The 22,063-nt window shown below is 41.2% G+C and overlaps 1 protein-coding gene across 4 annotated transcripts in view; it reads left to right on the top strand.

The window, feature by feature from the left end:
- The first annotated feature begins 4,047 nt into the window (after positions 1-4,047).
- Positions 4,048-22,063, top strand: part of LOC117255641 (NACHT, LRR and PYD domains-containing protein 3-like) — a 40,029-nt gene continuing 22,013 nt past the window's right edge. For 2 of the 4 annotated variants that reach the window (XM_078166705.1, XM_078166701.1), the window contains exons 1-2: positions 4,048-4,117; positions 4,549-4,834. In XM_078166705.1, coding sequence (XP_078022831.1) covers positions 4,561-4,834 — 274 coding nt within the window. In that variant the 5' untranslated portion in view covers positions 4,048-4,117; positions 4,549-4,560. Of the gene's footprint in view, positions 4,118-4,548; positions 4,835-6,081; positions 6,151-13,672; positions 15,537-16,004; positions 16,179-16,696; positions 16,871-22,063 lie in introns of all 4 variants that reach the window. The other 2 variants (XM_078166708.1, XM_078166702.1) reach the window with 2 other exon arrangements.

The raw sequence follows: 22,063 nt of genomic DNA, 5'->3' as shown, positions 1-22,063 counted from the left end.
GACAGTCTCCATCCATGTCAGTGAAAACATGGATGCTTCACACACAGAAGATCTATACAATCAGCACAGTTTCAAGATTAGCGTCACCAATTCAGTATCTGACCAAATGTCTCCCCTTCTGTTCCTGAGATATGACGTTAAAACATGATGATGTCACAGTCAAGCTGACCTTTGACCTTTTGACCTTCATTATTTTATCCTGTTAGATGTTTGTGTCAAGTCTGGTCATTAATAGCACATGAATAATAAGTTATGGCCAAAACATGTTTTGTGAGGTCACAGTGACCTTTGACCTCCGGCCACCAAATTCTAATCAGTTTATTTTTCAGTCCTTGTGGATGTTTGTGTCAAATCTGAAGAAATTCCCTCATGGTATTCTTGAGATACGGCGTCCACAAGGATGGGATGAACGGAGAGAGAGATTGTGAACATTATTGTCCATGCAGACAACGATTTGTCAGCATGGAGAGCTACCATGGCTTTTGCCTATTAGGCTGAGATTATTATGTGTTTGTCAGCTGACAGTTATGTGGATGCTGCCGCTGGCTGACAGATTACACTGCATTCAAACAGCTTTCTCTGCCCTCGCCGTTACGTGTTAAGCAGTGCACAGGCGCACTGAAATGGAGCGGGCCCACTGACAGTCCTGGGAGTCCTGTAGAGACTTTTCCTCAGATAAAACTTAGTGTCTATCTGTCTTTGTTTAAAATGTACATTTTGCTCCGAGTTTTTGTCGACTTTCTGAGTTGTTGCTGCTCCAACTGAAGGGGGCGTTGATGTGAATTTTCCGGTTGGAAGCACAATAAATGGATTCCCCTCCTGTGCTTGTATCCTGGGACAAGGACAGTAGTCCAGTTAAATGTCCTCATCCAGCTGGAACTGTAGCTCCACTTCACTGTGGAAATGTACTGAGTGACCATGATTTTTGATTCAGCTTTCATCTAGTAATGCATGAAATTTGTAAGTTTGGCTGAACTGAACTCTTTAAACAACATTTTTGGGGGCTGAGGAGTGATGACACCGACCCCTGCTGTGGATAATGTCACTTGAAGGCCTCATTGATACTGGTTCTCTCTCCAAACTCATTTGAAACATTGGCAGCCCTGACACAGGCCCCTCAATGACTCTGAAGCTACAACAGTTACAGCCCTGTCATGTCAAGACAGTCAACAAAACACAAACATGGTTACATTAAAACAAGCACAGCACAAACTACAAGAAATAAACTGACTGCTGCTCACTGCTTATCACTTAGCAAGAGTCCTCATACTGACCTTGTGTTTTTCTTCAGTGTGAAAATGTCATCAGCTTTAGAGTTCAGTCTGATTCACACACTGCTGCTGATTGGAAACACGGGGCAGCTGCCTTCCTTCCTTTGCAGCAGGTTTAGTAACAGGTGTGTGAGTCTTGTTAGCTCGTTAATCAGAATGAACGTGCTGCTTGTTCAGCCTCTGAGTGGAGTCTGAGACTGATTCAGCATTTTAAACACAAAAAGAGACGTCAACTCATTTTGACACTCATTGTTGAACATGTAGGATTTCACCTTCCTGGAAACTGGGGAAATGTTGTACAAGTGGGCGGGACTAAAAACTCCAGTCAATAAAACTCTATCCCGTTGGTTGCCTCACATTTCAACCCTGTTACTACAGAAACTACAGGCATACTTGCCAACTCTTCCAATTCACGCGGGAGACTCCAGATTTTTAACCCTATCTCCCGCGATGCTCCAGGTCAGTAATTTCTCCCGCTAATCTCCCGATTTTACAGTGAAGGAAACAAGTAATATTGTGGGGGATATTTGTCGCAGTATCTGGCAACCCTGGCCTGCCTGCGCATATGAGGCAAGCCGGTGACGTGACTCAGTCACTCGCTGGAGGCAGTAGGCTCGATGACCACCAGTCTCTGTGTTGCTAAATACTTCAATAATTAAAACAGTCCAGTGTTAACACACAGTAGACTCTGTGTAGTTTATGATGAATGTATTCAGTCTCTGACGACTAAACTTCACCATCAGTCACACATGTTTTCTGTTCACACAATAAACCTTCAAATCAGACAAATACAATCTTAGTCTCTAAAATTCAATAAAAATTAGTAGTTTATCTTAAACATCATCTTGTTGAGTCGACATCTGAACCAATCAGCTGTTAGATCAGGTGAGAGCCAGGCGGTGCAGTCGGTGGAGAGCAACTGCAGCGCCTGGCTCTAAAAACTGCGGCCGCCTCGCTCTCGCGGTTTTTTCACCGTCCACTTTTGTAATACGTCAGAGCAAGTCGGGATGAAGTCGGACACAAAACTAACCAGCATGCATTGGCATGCACTCATTTCAACAATTAAAACTGCTCATTTTTTTCATTGTCCTCAATGGTAAACAGAATAATTTATTGAATATCAAATAAACAACATTTTCAGAACAAGTTTCCTTCATCAGGTTTAAAATAGAAGGCAAGAAATGACGACAATTATACGCACACCTGGCGAAGGAACCTTGTTCCTTGGGCCGATACACCGATGAAAAAAATCTCCCTATTTTTCACAACCCAATGTTGGCAAGTATGTACAGGCCTAGCACTGTCAAGCAGAGGAATCAGTGGAACATTTAGTTTTGCGTTGCCAAAAATATTGTCAAGACCATGAAATATTAAAGAGGGAAACCAGGAAGCTGCGAGTGAAAGAATTCAGTTTTAAAAAACGTATTTGACATGGGTGGAGGAGGACTGTTACAATATTTGTAAGAAACTGGACTGACAAAGAGAATTTATTTTTTGTTTTTGATAGTAGGTGGCTGTGATGCACCATGACACTGGCTGCCATCCGCCGTAAAACCTATAAGAAGCAGAGGAAACAACGGGCCTTTCTGACACCGGACCCTGCCCACTCCCACTTCATCTCAGAGTGTCACTCCATTTATAGTCACCTTAACAGCTGAATGAAGCTCCCTGCATCAAGGTGTAGGGTGTAAACACAGCAGCAGCTTTGGGACAAACTGCAGAGGAAAAAGGGATTTGCTGTTATATTTGGTTACCATGGAGAAAAGTCAAATTACTCCCATTTTCTGTTGTTTATATGTATCACTTTTATTTGATTTGTGCTGCTGTTTACTGGAACTTTGGTAGCGTATATCATCCCTTTGCCATTACAATAAATAAATAAATCGATAAATAACAATAATAATCAATTAACAAACTAGAAAAGCACTCAGAGAGTGCAGACCTCCGCCAAGTAGGTGATATTCCCTCCCCCTCTGCATCATATTTTGCAGCCTGCATCACAATTAGGTTATTTGCATCACTATCATTATTAGGTTATATATGCCGTCACCATGGAGACACAGTGTGTATTTATTTTGTTTTTATTTTGTACCAACACAGAATATAATATGTTTTTTTGTATTTTTCACTTTCTTTTTTTCCAACACAGAACATTAATTTCAACTTTAGAATTACAACAATATTTAGCAAGTAGAACAAGACGTGCATTCTGGCCACTAGATGGCGCTATTTTCACCATCTTTAGAAACTGGAATTGCTGCTGAGGCTGTCAGACCATAGACTTTATTTATTATTTTATCCACTTTGCTTCAACCGATCACCACCAAAATTTTATCATCTGTTCCTTGGCCCATTATCCATAATGAATAAAACATACACATGTATTAAACTTATCCCTGAGATTCACTGGTGATATTTCTTGTCTTTTACATTTGTAAAAATCTTCTTGTTTTTCACTCTGATGTTTAGGAGCTGTTCGGTTTTGCAGCGGTTCCTGTTACACTTTACTTACGTAGAGATTAGAGAGGTGCAGATTGATCCTAAATATAATTAAGTATTTAAGATGTTAACAGTATTATGATGACAGTATTAAACGTCTTTCTTAGTTTGAACAGTTTGCTTTATCTCAAAGCAATGTAATAGTGTAATGTACAATGTTACAGGAACTCACATGACAAAGAGGAACCTGAATAAGATGAAGTTGGAATTTCACTTCTGTGTTCACACATGTGCATTTCCTCATTCTCTACTTCTGATACACTTACTGACTCAAACACAGCAGCCAGACTGCAGAGTGACCTGACTCTGATGTTGTCGACACGTTCTAATGTTCTCCAAACTTTCAGGTAAGAGTTTTGTGATTTTCTTTCTATGCTTTGGCTCATTATGTTGATACAGTGATGCAGTTCTGATCTGTCACTTATTCAAAAATATTCAAATCAATATTTTTGAGACAAATCCCTGATTTCTTAAATGTCCTGTGTGTAGGATTTTGGGGGATGTATTGTCAGAAATGGAAACGATATAATGAGTCTGTTTCCTTTACAGGGTCTAGACTATCACAGGGCTGACACACAGAGACAGACAACCATTCACACTTATGGACAATTTAGAGTCTACCACATGTCTTTGGACTGTGGTACGACATAACTGTCCAGACTCTGCACACCAGTCACACCAACACAGCCCCTGTGTCAGCCAGTCAGAACTCACTGTTGTCGCACTCATACATTCGTGTTACAGTTTTCTTTCAGTTAACAAAACTGCCTGATTTTAGCAGGAGGCCACGATGACGGCAGAGGACCTTTTGAACGCTCTGGAGGATCTGAAAGACGATGAATTTAAGACCTTCAAATGGCACCTGCAGCAGCCTGACATCCTGAGAGGCTACCAAGCCATCAAAGTGTCCAAACTGGAGAAAGCAAAAAGATGGGACACAGTGAATGTGATGGTGAGCAGCTATAAACCTGATGGAGCTCTGAAGGTGACCAAGAAGGTCTTAGAGAAGATCAACAGGAATGATCTGGTGCAGAGTCTGTCAGACACCAGCTCAGGACCACGAGGTCAGTCACACTTTTTCACGTCAGTTGACATGAGCAACACAATACTTGTAGAGGAACAGGCTCTTAGAAGCTCATTGTATTCACCAAAGAAGAACAATTGGAGGCCTGATCTCATAATTATGAGAAAAGGTTCAGGTTATTAATCATGAAAGGCATGATGACACTACCTGATTTAATAATCTAAATTTCTCCTCAGCAGTGTTAATTTTGATGACAAAAACTATGACAAAACAACCTTTTTCTGCGGTGAAAGTGAGATGATGATGAGCTAAAAACAGATCTCAATAATAAAAACTAAAGACGTGATGAAAATGCAATTATCTTCAAATGCTGCAATAGACAGGCTGGTAAATAATATATATACATTTATATATATAATATAAATAGTCTGCACCAGGATGTTTGGGTTGGTGCGAGTTGTGAGCTGTAATTCAGCAGTAAATAATCAGCCGTGTGTGTCTGACTGTGGATGGTGGAGCTGCTGAATGGATTTGTGGAGTTTGTTAGTTGCAGCGGTGGCTGTTAGCAGTTAGCAGCTAGCTCCGCTCGCAGCCTTCACAGCTTCACCCCGCAGGACTCCACTCAGTCCGGACTGGAGAAGGTTTGTGGGTTGATGGTGTTTGACAGGCAGGTAGGAGGCTCAGTTATCTGTGAGTGTAGCTGTGCTGTAAGTAAACAGTCTGAACTCAGATCAGTTTTCTCTGACAGAGATGAAAGTTTAGTTTGAATCACCAACTCTGTGAGAGGACACCAGTTTAAACCTCCAGGCTAATATGTTGCACATGAAGAAACAAGTTGTGTTTCTGCTTCTTAACAGTCACATGGATAAGTCAGAGTTTACAATGAACCTGGGGACAAATCCTAGTTGGCTCACATTAGTTATTTGTTGAGAGCATAAATAGAGAGATGTTGAGCTTTTCACATGATGATCGGTAAGTGTGTGCTCGTAGATCAGCCCTTAAACCTGTCACACACTGCTGGAGACATGACACACACATTATTTTATACAACCTGTCACCTTGAGTCTGATTTATGATCCATGAATCACTGGATTAGTTTGAAGATAAGAAACATATAGAAAACATCAGGACTGAATGTTGTTATTGTGCCTTGAGTTAATAACCTATGAGATGTCCTGATGACGCAATGCACTTTTGCACATGAGGCTTATGGACATGAAATAAAGCAGTAGTATTCTGTATGTCATCATCAGAGAGTTCATGGAACACATAACCTGTCTCACACAGTGTCCGTGGATGTCAGTGATGTTGGAGAGACTTCAGAGAACAGAGGAACTTCCTCCTCTCAGAGAAAAGGTAAAGCTGCTATATTCTCTGGTTTGTATTAAAGCCCTGAGAGGTGAAGTAAAGTAAAGAGAAAGTGCAGTTTGAAAGTTTGAAATAATGAAACATAAGTTTTACTTTGTGTGTGAGGCATCATGAGTTTGTTACAGTAAAGTAAAGACAGGGAAACTCCCTGAGATTCCCTGAGTATCATGAAGTCTTAAAGTCTAAATTCAGTTCCCTCCATAAAATAAAAAAATAAAATAAAAAATCCCTACAAGCTTTTAAAAATCTTAAATTCCATTTTGTGCTGCAGGACGCTGTTCCAACCCCTTTTGTTTTGTTTGGTGGAGTTTCAGTCAGCAGCACCAGACCTGCAGCAAACACTGTCACTGCTGCAGCGCTAAGAAGCTCAGTCTTTACTTCTGATGTACAATACACACATGGACAACATACACACAGTGGTTGGAGTGAATTTGGTGCTTTGATTGCTATGACATTATTTACATTTGAATGATGACTAAAGTCTCAACTTGAACGCTTGTTACTCAAACAACTGTGAAGACTTCATATCGAACATGAGTGATGGTTTCAAGAACAGCTGCTAATCAATAAAAGAGGAATTCTGACAATTAGTCATTACGTAATTTGCAATATTATGAGATTTATATGCTGTAATATTTTATAATCAAACCTTCCCAAAAATGTTCTATATTTAGAAAATGAGCATGAGAAATGCTGAATAAACAGAATCTGATATGTAGCCAATACAGAGTGAGAATAAGACCCTACATCAGATCTGTCATGGTAAGAAAAGAGACTAAACCACCGATGAGGACGATACGTCTTTGGGATTTGAACATTTATGTGAAAACAGTAGAATCTGCTCCTCTAATGGCACAGAATTTACTCCACAGATGCTCAGTTATGATTTAATTGATCTCTGTCGTGTTTTTTGTTGATTGAACGGACAGTAATATCCCATTCAGACTGACACTAAAGGCCAAAGTGCATTAGTTAGGCTTTTTCACGGTGGAAATGCCTGATTTTTAAGTCTGCTTTAAAAATGTTAGTACAGACCATAGAGAATGAGATGGTTAAACTCAAAAAATGGTTTGATATAAACAAATTATCGGTGAATTGGAATAAAACTAAGTTTATGGTGTTCACAAATAGAAAAAAGGAAGAACGTGTTTCTTTGTCTATTAATTGTGTTGTGATTGAAAAGGTTTCAGAAATTTGTTTTTTGGGTGTAATAGTGGATGATAAACTAACATGGAAACCACATATTGCTTATGTACAAAAAAAGTGTCTAGAAATATTTCTGTTTTAAGTAAAGCAAAATATGTATTAGATTATAAAGCAATGAGGATTTTTATATTGTTCACTTATTGTGCCATATTTGAGTCATTGTATTGAAGTATGGGGCAACACATATATGAGTAACACAAAGCCATTGTTTTTATTACAGAAAAGAGCAATAAGAATGATATACAATGTTAATTTCAGGGAACACACAAATGAGTTGTTCAATAAATCAGGATTGTTTAAGTTTAAAGAATTAGCTGAATTAAGGACATTGTTGGTTGTGTTTAGAATGAGAAATGAACTTTTGCCTGCAAATTTGCAGAGATTATTTGTTTTAGTATCACAGGATGAAAATCATAGAAGGAGGTTTAATTTTAAAAGCAAAGGGTAAGGACTAATGTGAAGCAAATGTGTATTTCTGTTGTGGGTGTCAGAATTTGGAATTCTTTGGAATTGGAAGAGAAGAGCTGTACAAATATTTTTCAGTTCAAGAGGTTATTTAAGGAGAGAATAGAGAAGCTATATAAGAACATGTAATGAAATAGTTTAACTTATGGATCTTGGATTTGTTTATTTTCTTTGACCATCGTGTAAACTTTTTTTTTTTTTTTAACTGTAATAGCTGTAATGGGAACTTATCTGATGTAAGCAGTTATATATTTTAAGAAAGAGGCAGGTATTATAAGTTTACTTCATCCTGCTCCTTTCCAATCACTTAGATTGGAATGAATGAATAAAATGAAATGAATAAAAAATGAAATGAAAATATTGCCAAAAAAAAGTCAGCACATGGCTAATTGAAGCCAAACATTACACCTGTCGTGATATTAAACTATTTATCATATAAGATTCAGCCATTTAAGCATTCTTCCTTAACTTTGAAAAACAACCCTTGTTTCATTTCAGATGTACTTCCTGTCAAGTTCCCTGCCTGTGTGATTGCCTGTGATCTGTGCCCCATCTTATTTGCCTTAGTTTGAGAGTTCCAGCATTTTTGTTTAAGTATTACTACTGTGTGTTTAGGCCTTTTCCCGGGCCGATTGTCTGTATACCAACCTGTGCTCAATTGAACCCCCAAACTGTTATCCTTATCATTGTATCATCACTCTCACTCTCTGCATCTCACCCAACAAACTTGTATTTCTGTCCTCACTAACCCCTACTGAGCAACACAGGTTAATTATTTGATGCCATGCCAGTGTCATTTATCATCATTTATCAAGATTTTGCTTTTTAACTTTATGATTTTGTTCAGTAACTTGATAACTGTTCTTGCTTAGTCAAAACAGATAGTGCCAACAAACGCCCAGTTTGTTAACAAACTGTCCAGATGTTACAACTTGAACAAACTGACCAATGAACTCTTTCAACTGTGAACTTCACATCTTCATGCTCTCAGGGTCACATATCAGGTGCAATGAGACCAAAGGGGGGATGTTGGGATCACTGGACTCCACAGATTTGTTTGTGCAACTCTAAACTGGACATATGAAGACTTTTATTGTAAGCCCAGTCCTCTTAAAATGGTAGCTGGACTGCATGTTCTTTGTATTATAGAACAAAACAAAAGCATTTTGCACTCAATTTGCTGTTTCACATCTCAGTATGAAGTTCCCCTGTAATCTAGTTTTCATTCATCATTGGTCAAATGTGCGACCTGTGCAGTGTCACCAAGCCAAGAAAAGAACATTTTTGTTCTCTTTTGTTTTGGCATTGCTCTGTGCCTGCTCATGCAGCCACACTAAACTGAGCTTAATGATGGAGGAGCCCAAATAAGTTAGTGCCAAATTCTAACTCTGCAAAGATACTGAGCGAGTGGTTTTGAAACACAAAAAAGCAAAGACTGCACTGGAACCGCAAGCCTTCTAAGCCAGGTTCATCCACAGCAGAGGACTGCTGGCAAACAAGTAGCACAAGACAGCAACTCTTTCTTCCATTCATGGACTGGTAACTTAACAAGTGGGCATATCATAAGTAGCCTACAACAGTAAAGGCAAAGCAAGACTGTACCTTTGGTCAGTGTATGTGTAATGTGCTGTATTGATTTGACATTTTTCAGTAAGTTTGTTGTTGTAATCTTTTAGCAAGGTCATTGGATAACTGGCTTTGCTAAAGGCAGGTTAATGTAAGTTAGCTTATGCGTCACATAGACACAGTCTTGCATGCAATTTAACATCCCTTTTACTAACCCAGCACCTTTATACGACATAGATCTCATACACATATACTCTGATTTGGCTTTTGAACTTAGCTACTCTCATATAAGGAACTCAAATTTCTCGCTTCTCACGTTCCCATTGTTCCTTTGTCCTGACTTACCACATGTGGTCAGAGCCAACCTCCCCAACCACCTTATAGTTTTTTAAATAGTTTATGTAGAATAAGTTTATAGTTTGTTATAGATTGACACTGTTTTACAAAACCAGAACGCCATGGTGGAGATGGGTTTGCCTTTTTTAGGGCATGTATGGAAAATAGCAACATTTTTGTTTTAATGTGAGTTCTTCTTTGAACATGGGTGTATTTCCAGGTGGCAGTCGGGCCCCTCCACCCCATGGGCCCCAGTGCAACCGCACTGCTTGCACTGTCTATATTTACGTCCCTGTTTCTCTCCTGTCAGCCATTTTGTCTTTGTGTGTTCTCACAAACACCCTCCCGGTCTTTGTCTCTCTCCCCCTCTGTCTCTGTCTCTCTCTCACACACAAACACACACATACACACACACACACACACACACACACACACACACACAGACATTTACACATCCACATGTAAATTAAATCATATTACTTAATTAAATTAATTGTTATTTTTAATATTAGTCATTATTTCTGATAGCCATTTTTATACTTTGAACGAGTGCTCAATATGTAGTTTTTCTGTCGTGGAACTGCCTCTACAGAGCTTGTTAAGTTTTGTTACTTCTGCGACGTGCGACTAAGTCGACAGCTCTGTTTTTCTTCTTATTTATTTATGTTTATTTTAACAACAACGTTAACATTGCAAATGAAAATATCTTTCTTCTGTCAGATTTAGTGAAGAAGATTGCACACACGAATCATCTGTCTCAAGTCAAAGTCAAGTCTCAAGTAATGAATACAAAGTCAAAGTCATGTCGAGTCTTTTAATGACGTTAGTCAAGCAAGTCTCAAGTGATGATATATGCGACTCAAGTCTGACTCGAGTCAAGTCATGTGACTCAAGTCCTGCATCTCTGCAGACAACACAGGACACCCACAGAGGTCCTGTCTCCATTCTTTGACAGGTCAGAGGCTCCACTGTAGATCAGACTTGGCTCTGACCGGTGGAGGCATGGACAAAGAACCTCTGGGGTAACAGTTTGTCTCACAGATGCTCGACCAGATTGAGACCTGGGGAATGTGAAAGCTAGGTCAAATGCCTTGAGGTCTTTGTCACCTTCCTTGGGTCATTCCTGAGCAGTTTTTGTGGTGTGGCATGGTGCACTGCCTTTCTGGGGGGCTACTTCCATCAGGGGTACTGTTGCAATGAGTGTGGGTACTTGGTCTATGACAACATTTAGATGGGTGGAGTGTAGGGTTGGGTCGGTTCTCGGTAACACCAATTCAGTCCGGTACTCCGTCTTGGACTGGGTTTTATTTTTTGAGACCGACCGGGCCGCATACTTGGGCAGAACATACGCGGAGCGGACATCGCGGAGGTCCGCCCGGTAAAAGTGAACGTCCGCAAGCCCTGTGCGCGCAAAGCACGACCGCGCGGACTTCGCTCCGCGCACCAGTGTCACACAAAAGACTGTTCGCCATGTATTTTTCACATCGCGGGGATTTTTCACAGACATTTTTACACGTAGTCCACTCCGCTTATAGTAAGCCCGAGTCTGTGAGCACCTATGTCTGCCTCTTCACCAAGCGCGAGAGGGGGGTGGGGCGGGGACTGAGCTAGGAGGTGCGAGTGCGCATGCACCTCTACTGTAGCCTGGAGTTTGTTTAATAGTGACGGGGAGTCGATGATGGTGGACAATTTAGTCTCAACGAAATCAAAGAATGCACCACTATGGCAACACTTTGGCTTTGAGCCAGACAAAGGAGGCAACCCTTAGGCCCGTTTCCACCGCAGGAACTTCGGGGTAATTTTACGGGGCCGGGGCCGTTGGTGCGTGTCTCCACCGCAGGAACCACCCCCGAAGGACAGAGTTCCGGAACTTTTACGGGGGCTAAACAAGTCCCTGCCTCGGGGTAGGTACTCAGACCGGCCCCGAAAGACTCCTGGCTGGGGCTTGGGGATTACTTGGTGCTGATTGGATATACTCAAGGAGGGATGTGACGTCAACAGAAAGCAACAAAATAGCCGGCATTTTTTAAAACTCCGCAGATGAGGGTTAGCTCGTTCATATAGCTTCCGCCGCCATGTAAAAAACTCACTAAATGGCCCGTGAAAAAAAATATTTGTTCCAGCGGATATCTTAGTTACAACATGATTGAGCTAGCAAAGCAGTTTTGTGTTGCTATGTGTGGTATTTATTCAGTTATGGGAAATCACGATGTCTAGAAAGCATCAGTGGCTGCAGCTGACAGGGACAGCTAACAGCAGCATCTGTTAAAAGCCTCCCGTTGTCGGATACGACATGAAACTACTCCAGTTATCTCAATCATGTTGTAACTAAGACATCCGCTGGAAAAATAATTTTTTTCACGGGCCATTAAGTGAGTTATTACAGACATCGCTATCGGCTAACGGCTAACCTACATCTCCCCGGTCAAAATGGTCGCGCAACGATTACGTCACATCCAGAGCCCCTAACTTTACAGGAACCTTCCTCCGACTCCGCTCTCTCAGTGGAGACACGGCAGTTGAGAGGGCCGAGCGAGAGGACGTTCCTGTAGTAGTTCCTGCCCCCCAAATAGTACCAGGAACTTCTTCAGTGGAAACGGGCCTCTTGTTTGCACTGATTGAGTAAGCTGCAATATTTATTTGTAAGGAATAAAAGAAACAACTTGTTACTGTCACTCTGTTGTCCTAAGGTCGTTTTTTATTTTAAATGAGTCAATTGCGCCCCCAAGTGGCGAAAATCCGGTATTACCAACTTGATGCGTTTTTTTTTTACAAAAACCGAACCGTTTTTTTTTTTTCATACCGACCCAACCCTAGTGGAGTACGTAAAAGGCCATCCACATGAATGCCAGGACCAAAGGTTTCCCTGCAGATCATTGCATTGTACTGAAATGATCAATTTTATTTACTTCACCTGCCGGTGGTTTTGATGTTTTAGCTGATCGGTGTATAGTCCACTGTTAGGCTCTGGTTTTCTTATTTGTGACACTGATAATGTTACAAAAGCAATTACACTTTACACCTCTGTAGTAAAGCCCTGTTAGTAGCTGGTACAAGCATTACAGTTCTCAGCAGGATGAAAAAATTCCAACTTCAACCAAACTGACCCATGTGAGTTGGAACCAGGACCTAGCATATTCGAGATCATCACATAAAACACTAAGCCCAAGCCCAACCAAGCCCAACACCCCCAAAAAACACTAGCTGACTTCTAATGCTCAGGATTCACTGGCTGTGTGACTGTATATCCCTGCCAGAGAAGCTCCCTGCTCCAGGAGAGGAAGGACAGAGAGCCCAGCACGGAGCCTGGCTGCTGTCCGTTGCTGAAACAGATTATCTCCCCCCACCACCAGTACGATTTGGGCATAGAGACGTGGAATAAAATGCATTTCCTATGGCCGATTTTCAAAAAAAGTTGCTCTGCATTTGGATGGAAACTTGACTACTGCCTGAATTTGGTCAACTGGGGTTTTAATCTGACAAAAAATGTGCACTTCTGGGCATGTGATAGAGAGCAAGAGCACTTATTTGGACAAAACAAGAATCGTGACACTGATGCTGCAGGACTTGTTTGTGACAATTTATGCAGCAGATGGCAGCAACACCAGCAGCTGCTCAGTGGTTATCAGCAGGGCTGTGGTTGTACTGGGCAGCTCCCTGTTGCAAATGTTTAATCGCTGTAAATCTGAGGTGTATAAAAGGGAATGTGTTCGAATTTAAACCTTAAGATAGCTTGCTGTTACATGAATACAAATCTCTTAATACTAGAATACCATCCACAGACAACTTGCTCCACTTTTAACTGCAAATTTCTGTTTGACTGCATTTTAGATTTTCGTCAGATCAAACAACCTAACAAAACTAAAAGCATGCATTTACTGACGCTTGTGAGAAAAGAGGCATCTGAACAAATGTTTATTCTATTTATGTCACACAGATATGATTGTTCCAGTATCGGAGCCACGACACATCTTACTTTACCAACATTTGCTTCAATCATACCTTCAAGATAAGTTCATGTGTGCACAAGAGGGGTGGGCACAGAAGAAGGATGAGCAGCGTCTGGATGATATCTACACAGAGCTGTACATCACAGCTGGAGGTGACGTACACATCAACACACAGCATGAGGTCACACAGATTGAGGCAAAGAGGAAGCCAACAGATACAGAGAAAACAATCAAAGCCAATGATATGTTCAAACCCCCCTCTGGAAGATATAAACCCATTAGAACAGTGCTGACCAATGGAATCGCAGGAATTGGAAAAACATTTCTTGTGCGCAAGTTTGTGTTGGACTGGGCTGAAGGAAGAACCAATCAAGATGTGCATCTTGTTTTCCCCTTCACCTTCCGCCAGCTGAATTTATGGAAAAGAGAGAAGTTGTGTTTGGCAGAGCTCATTCATGAATGTATCAGGGAGACCAAAGACATCACGAGAGAAGCTCTTAATTACATCTTTGCAACTCTGCAGTCATCAGGAAACACCAACTTTGACAAGAGCAGGTTCAAACTTCTCTTTGTGTTGGATGGACTGGATGAGAGCCGCCTTCAACTGGACTGTTCTAATAATGAAAACCAGGAGGCGGACTTTGATGTGACAGAGTCGATCCCGGTGGATGTGCTGGTAACAAACCTCATCAAGAAGAATCTGCTTCCCTCTGCTCGCCTCTGGATAACCACACGACCTGCAGCAGCCAATCAGATCCATTCTGATTTTGTGGACATCATGACAGAGGTTAGAGGATTCACTGACCAGCAGAAGGAGGAGTACTTCAGGAAGAGATACAGAGATGAGGAGCAGGCCAACAGAATCGTCTCCCACATCAAGAAATCACGAAGCCTCCACATCATGTGCCACATCCCAGTCTTCTGCTGGATCACTGCTACAGTTCTGGAGGATGTCATGAAGACCAGAGAGGAAGGAGAGCTGCCCAAGACCCTGACTGAGATGTACGCAGAATTTTTGAAGTTTCAGATCCATCAGACAAAAGAGAAGTACAACCAAAAAAAGTGCCTTCACTACGTTAAATCATTAGCAAAACTGGCTTTTCACCAACTGGAAAAGGGCAACCTGATCTTCTACGAGAGAGATCTCAAAGAGAGTGGCATTGATGTCAGTGGAGCCTCGGTGTGCTCAGGAGTGTTCACAGAGATCTTCAAAGAGGAACGTGGGAAGAAGAAAGATGAAGACAAGATGTTCAGCTTTGTCCATTTGAGTGTTCAGGAGTTTCTGGCAGCTTTATATGTAGAGAGGAAACTCATTAACAGAAACAAGAATGTGATGTCTGAACCAGGGCAAACTTGTGGTGGACAAGTGAGAAAGGTTTTCAGCAAAACATCTATGACAGAGGTCCACATGTTTGCTATTGACAAGGCCTTACAGAGTCCAAATGGACACCTCGACCTGTTCCTCCGATTCCTCCTGGGTCTTTCACTGCAGACCAATCAGAAACACCTACGAGACCTGCTGAAAAAGAAAAGAAGCTCAGAGACCAATCAGGATACAGTCGAGTACATCAAAAGTCGGATCAGTGAGAATCTGTCTCCAGAGCAAAGCATCAATCTGATCCACTGTCTGAATGAACTGAATGATCGTTCTCTAGTGGAGGAGATCCAACAGTACCTGAGTTCAGGAAGTCTGTCCACAGATAAACTGTCTCCTGCTCAGTGGTCAGCTCTCGTCTTCATCTTACTGTCATCAGAAAATCATCTGGACGTGTTTGACCTGAAGAAATACTCTGTTTCAGAAGAGGCTCTTCTGAGGCTGCTGCCAGTGGTCAAAGCCTCCAACAAAGCTCTGTAAGTGTGCAGATAACTGCAGATACTAACATTGTTGCCTGTAAGGTTATAATCAATGACGAATGTCTCAGTCAACTGAAAGTTGCAAGAGTTAGCTCACAAATTGAAGCATTAATCAATTGGAAAATCCTACAAATTGTTCCTTCAGTTTCGTTGTACCTACACAGACTAAAGCAGCCATAATATTTATAAAGATTTGTCATATTGTAGTTCATTTAAGGCTTAATTTAAAAAAACATTTGATCCAATTTGAATATATATATATTTTTTTTTAAATTAATAGCTGTTACATCCCAGTAGTATACACAATAAAAAACAATTTTTGTCCAAACAGTCCTCTCATCACTTGGGACCTTTGATCGTTTGACTCATCAGCTTAGTAACGGCAATTGTAGAAATCTCATGCCTTTTACACTGAAGATATGAAACCAGTATCAGTGTTTGTAAATATCACCATCTCATCTTCAGGCTGAGTGGCTGCAGTCTCTCAGAGAGAAGCTGTGGCGCTCTGTCCACAATTCTCAGCTCCCAGTCCTCTCGTCTCAGAGAGCTGGACCTGAGTGACAATGACCTGCAGGATTCAGGAGTGAAGCTACTTTCTGCTGGACTGGAGAGTCCACACTGTACACTGGAAATTCTCAGGTCAGAACTCAGCTTCTGTTTCACAGTAGGGTTTAACAGAGTGGATTACACTCAAAAACACTGTGGTAACTTTTTTTTCTGAGAAATTGTCTGGGAACGATCTCACAGATGTCTGCTGTCTGGCCGCAATGATTAAAACATTTCAAGGAAAAGTCAATGTTTAATTCTAGTATTTTGACGGAGTCTGTCACTCTGTTATATTTTTCTTCTCCACTGTGCTAGCTTACCTCATGAGGTGTTAGTCTGTTAGTGTTATGTTTTAGTGATTGTTGTGCTGCCCCTGAGTGATCAAAAATTAACTGTTGCAGATTTAAGTCAAAGTACATTGTTGGAAACAGGTTCTGGTGTCATTTGTCTGTATACTAACGAGAACACTTAAAAGCAGTGGACTGATGAGAAAATTGAACATGTAGTTAATTCTAATCATGGAATTCACACTGACAAAGAGGGAATAGATGCAAATGAATGAATTAACATTATTTATTTGTGTGTGTGTGTGTGTGTGTGTGTGTGTCCAGGCTGTCAGGCTGTCTGATCACAGAGGAAGGCTGTACCTCTCTGGCCTCAGCTCTGAGATCCAACCCCTCCCATCTGAGAGAGCTGGACCTGAGCTACAACCATCCAGGAGACTTAGGAGTGAAGCTGCTGACTGCTGAACTCGAGGACCCACACTGGAAACTGGAAACTCTCAGGTATGAACAGACAGCAACACACTGTTTCATATGGACAACACACTGTCTCTCTGTCACACTGACAAGCTAGACTGTTAGTTCACAGTCTGTACCTGCAACACTGCTGATAACAGTGAAGATGGTAACTGATATGCTGAGAGTCCCTGCTTGACCAATATTTAGGGGTGCAAAGAAAGTAGCTAAGGTCAGTGACTTCAGAGTTACTTTGTAAGGATGTTCCCATTTTGTTTTTCAATAAAAGTAGATATGGTACATGGCGTATTAGATATAAATGTAGATTTTTATTAAATTTGGCCAAAGAATATTCAACAATATAACTATTTGCCTAACACAAGTAAACACACGGCAATGACAAGTCTTACTCATGCAAAAGTGAAAAGACTTCAGTACTGGACAGTGCCGATGCAGACCAACATCCCCCTAAAAAAATCATAATAATAAACCTTATGTAGAAAGGGCTTTTCAATACAAGTATGTACAAGTACAATAAAGTGCTTTACATGGTTCAACTCGGATTTAAAACAATGCAGATTTTAGACAAATATCAACAGGCAACTTAAAGAAATTCATAGAGACAGGTCAGCAAAGTCGCCAACAAACTGCAGCAAAGACAGTACTGAGGACAATTATATCAAACAATTAAAAAATACCATACCCAATGACAATATAAAATTAAAAAAACAGCCAACAGAGCCCTGCCTGAGGATCTGGCTGCAACCTGGCACATAGGGGAGCAGCATCTCAGCAATGTAGCTGTGGGCTGAACCATAAAGTGCTTTAAAAGTGATCAGTAAATCTTAAAATCATTTCTAAAACTGACTGGTAACAGTGAAGAGAGGCTAAAACAGGGCTGATATGGTCATGTTTTCTAATGTTTGTTCAAAGCAGCTGCATTTTGCACCAGCTGAGGGTGTGAGGTGGCTTTTTAGCTTAACTCTGAATACAACAAGTTACAATAATCTAACCAGGAGGATGCTTCTTAATTGATAGAAGCAGGAGTGGACAACACCTGTATTTTTGTTTTCAAAGGAGAGGTCACTCTCAAATATCACACCAAAGTTTCTGGCTGCAGGTTTGACATTTCCAGACACAGAACAAAATGGTTATTTAAAACAGTGATGGACTTTGCTGGAGAACAGAGAATTATTTCTGATTTGTTGTCGTTAAACTGGAGAGGGTTTTGGGACATCCAGGACTTTATATCTGATAGACAGGATAAAAGATGATTAAAATTGCCTTCTTTGCCGTTTTTTATATAACATATAGTATATTTGTGTGTCATCTGCATGACAATGGTACTGGATTTTGTGTTTGTTTACGATGTGACCAATCAGTAGCATGTTTATGCACAATAACGAGGGGCCCAGGATGGAGCTTTGGGGGACACCTTGGGTCAGAGTTATTGAGGATGAGGCATTGCCTAAGGTGACTGAGAAAGACCAGTTTGATAGAAATTTATTTAACCCTAACCCAGAAAGTTCTGTGATCCTATTTGTCAGAGTGATTGCTGTGATGGGAGAAGTAGGAAAACAACAATGAATCATCACACACATACATGACAGAGCATGTGGGTGTTGTGGTGAAACAGGAACTGCAGAGCTAGGAGAGGAGTAAGGAAAACTTCCAGAGCATCTCATCATGTCGTCTTTCTAAAGTTTGTGACAGGAAAAAGAGGTTGTTTGACAGAATGCGATCCATTAATCTGGCTTTGCAGGGGACTGGGAATCTTAAGTTTAGTTGAGTCTGTGTATGAAATGTGTTTTTAACTGCTGCTGTTTTGTCTTACTGATGGATGAGTGAAGGTTTATGAAGCTTATTGATGACGAAGGTTCATTCTGACTTTGTTTCCCCCTCTAGGTTGGAACCTGGAGGTGAGCAGTGGCTGAAACCTGGTCTGAGAAAGTGTAAGTGTGTGTTCACTTTGACTCATGAAAACAAGGCAGCACATGTTAAAGTAGTTTAAATCAAAAGTTTGAGTATCTGCATTCAGTGCTCCGTTTGAAAGAGGATCCTAAAAGATGAGTATTTGTGTCTTGTTCTCTCCATCAGACGCCTGTGGACTCACAGTGGACATGAACACAGTAAACACACACCTCAAACTGACCGACAACAACAGGACGGTGACAGCAGTGAGAGAGGAGCTGCCTTATCCTAATCATCCAGAGAGATTTTACTTCTCATATCAGCTGCTGTGCAGAACTGGTCTGACTGGTCGCTGTTACTGGGAGGTGGAGTGGAGAGGAAAGGTTCGTATATCAGTGAGTTACAGAGGAATCAGGAGGAGAGGAGACAGTGCTGACTGCAGGTTTGGAGGAAATGATCAGTCCTGGAGTCTGAGCTGCTCTGATATTGTTGGATACTCTGTCTTGCACAACAAGAAAGACAAAGACCTCCCTCAGCCCTCCTCCTCCTCTGTCTCTAACAGAGTAGCAGTGTATGTGGACTGTCCTGCTGGCACTCTGTCCTTCTTCAAAGTCTCCTCTGACTCACTGATCCACCTCCACACCTTCAGCACCACCTTCACTGAGCCTCTTTACCCTGGCTTTGGGTTACGGTCTGGTTCCTCAGTGTCTCTGTGTTCACTGTAGGAGGGAGAGTCTCCTCCTGTGCAGAGAAACACTCACACTGCTGACACGCAGCAAAATTTTTGTAAATCATACTAACTCAAAATTACAAGAAAATATTTCATTCTTAAAACATTATTTTTCACTGCACGTCCATTGATATGGCCAGCTGTATGTTTCACGGTATGTTTCATCGTGTGCAGCAGCAGAAGTGTTTCAGGAGAGTGAAAGCTCTTGCTGTCTTCAGAGGATCTTTGTTTTCCTCCTGGTGCTGGTGCCCAGCGCTGATTGGGTGAGCCCATGTGATGTCACTGCCGTGGATAGGCTGATCTTGAGGCTTGGGCTACATAACATCTGGGTTGACTGAGATGATGCAGAGGGTCGAAACTGTTGCCGCTTTTCCTCCTCGGCTTTCCGACTTTGCTCTGTGAGACTCTGTGATTTACTGTGATCTATTGTTCTCTGAACAGTGAGCTCAGTTATCTGATGAAAGTGTTTGTTTTCTGCTGAATCAGTTGCTTGCTCAGTATCTGTACACTTGCTTGGGGCTAGAGATTCTCAATGTGTGTGTTAGTGTCACACTAGCTTAGCTTAGTGTGAACCCCATTTGTAAATATTGTACCTAAACCAAATCACTGTGACATCATGCTAACAACAGTCACCTCTGGGAAGAAAACTGGCAGTTGATTGTGATTGCAGAGATATAAAATCAGCAAAATTGTTAATTTCTGTTGTCATTTTCAGCAGTAATTGTAACATTTAAATATATTTAGTTAAACAGACGTTTGTGCTGTACTTATTTTATGTACTCTGTTGTTTTGCTATCATTTTCCATGAACCAAATCTACTGACACGGAAGATAAACAATGTGCTGCTGTGGACAGGGTCGCAGCAAAACATATTTTTGCCACCTAAAAGAGGTGGTGGAGGTTTTACGGTGGTGGAAGGAGCGTGCTAGAATAATTAAATTAATGTTCATCACAGCAGGCAGACTGAAGATGTGTTCAAAGGACAGCAGCTGCTGCTGTGGAGGACATGAACTGTGTGGATGAAAAACAAAACCGTGCTGAAATCTTTGTTCATCTGTCCAGATGTTTTCATAGTGTTGATTAGGGATGCACAATAATGGATTTTTTGCCCATATCTGATATGCCGATATATGACAACTCATTTGATCAATTACCGATACTGTTATTGATATATCCACTTTTCCCCACCTAATTTTAGTGATCATCAAGTCTCTTCTGTAGTGGAATTAACATCAGGTTATACATGTATACTCTTATCGTTATTTTTGTTCAAAAACAATTGTTATCATAAATTAGTATTGTCTATAACCCTGGAAATCCAGAGTTCTCGCGAGAGCACAATTTGAATTTGCTCAGCGAGTCACTCTGGCAATCAGTAATGATGCTCATTACCTATGCCCATGAAACCGAGCTGCACCAATCACATCGGTGTATCTGATATAGGCGGGCCAGAGGCGAGCTAAACAGATGACGACAGCGCTGCGACGACCAAGTCCGGAATCAGTCAGTAAACATTGCAAGATGGCTACGGATGAACACCAGTTGTTTGAAACGGCTTTGGCCGCTACAATGAACGAGTTAGACTTGGCTTTTTCTCTAAAAGAGGAACAGAAGACGGCGCTCAAATCTTTCCTTTGCAAGAAGGACGTTTTTGCTGTTTTGCTGACCGGATACGGCAAGAGTCTAATCTACCAGTTAGCTCCGCTGGTAGCTAAGCGTATATGTCACCCTGTGTATTGTTCTGATTGGCCGTAGTGTTATCCAATTGCGTGCAGTTTACAAATGCATGCTTGGTGCCGCCCCTCGAGTTGGGCCATTTTCATTACTCATGGCCAGACCCTAAATCTTTCTAGATTTGGGTCTGGATTTCCAGGCTAATTGTCTATCACATTACTAGCAAAAAAACACCAAACAAACAAACAAACAAACAAACAAAAAAACATGCACGTGCAGAATTCAACAGATTTTCATTTTGGATCACCTCTGAAAACTAAAACTTAAAAAATCTGCAGATTCTATATGGGCCTGGTAATCAGCAGTGTTGGGTAAGAGTTACTTTAAAAGTAATCAAAGTACGTTACTGCGTTACTTTTTAAAAAAGTAACCAGTTACTTTACTGCGTTACTCCCTGAGTAAAGTAACTCAATTACTTTAAAAGTACTTCCAACGTTACTCCCTGAGAAAAGTAACTCAAGCACTTTTAAAGTACTTTTGAGTATTCTACATTTCCTATTGGCCAATGGACCACAGGGCACTAAGCCTACATTTTTTTGTCTCCAAAATTAAAGTAATGGACCACTTGCCCTTCACTGAGATCCAGTTCTCCCATCACAGCCGTCACTTTGACCAGTAGAAACACACAACGATCTGCTGCCGTAGACAACTGTATGACAACAACACCCCAGCGTTTTTAATATTTCCTCTAGGGATGTTACCACACAGAGTAAAAGGGGGAAATGATGGTGTGAAACAGCAGAGGCACTTTGTCAACCTGCTGAGTTAACGTTACTGTCATTAGCATCAAGCTAGCAAACAATGGTACATCATCACGGTTGGACATAAAGTAATAACATTAACAAATAGCGGCGGGGCTTTTACTC

Source organism: Epinephelus lanceolatus, chromosome 3 (genome assembly GCF_041903045.1).
Source record: "Epinephelus lanceolatus isolate andai-2023 chromosome 3, ASM4190304v1, whole genome shotgun sequence".
In the NCBI taxonomy this organism is placed as follows: domain Eukaryota; kingdom Metazoa; phylum Chordata; class Actinopteri; order Perciformes; family Serranidae; genus Epinephelus; species Epinephelus lanceolatus.
This window is presented reverse-complemented; position numbering and strand designations above follow the sequence as displayed.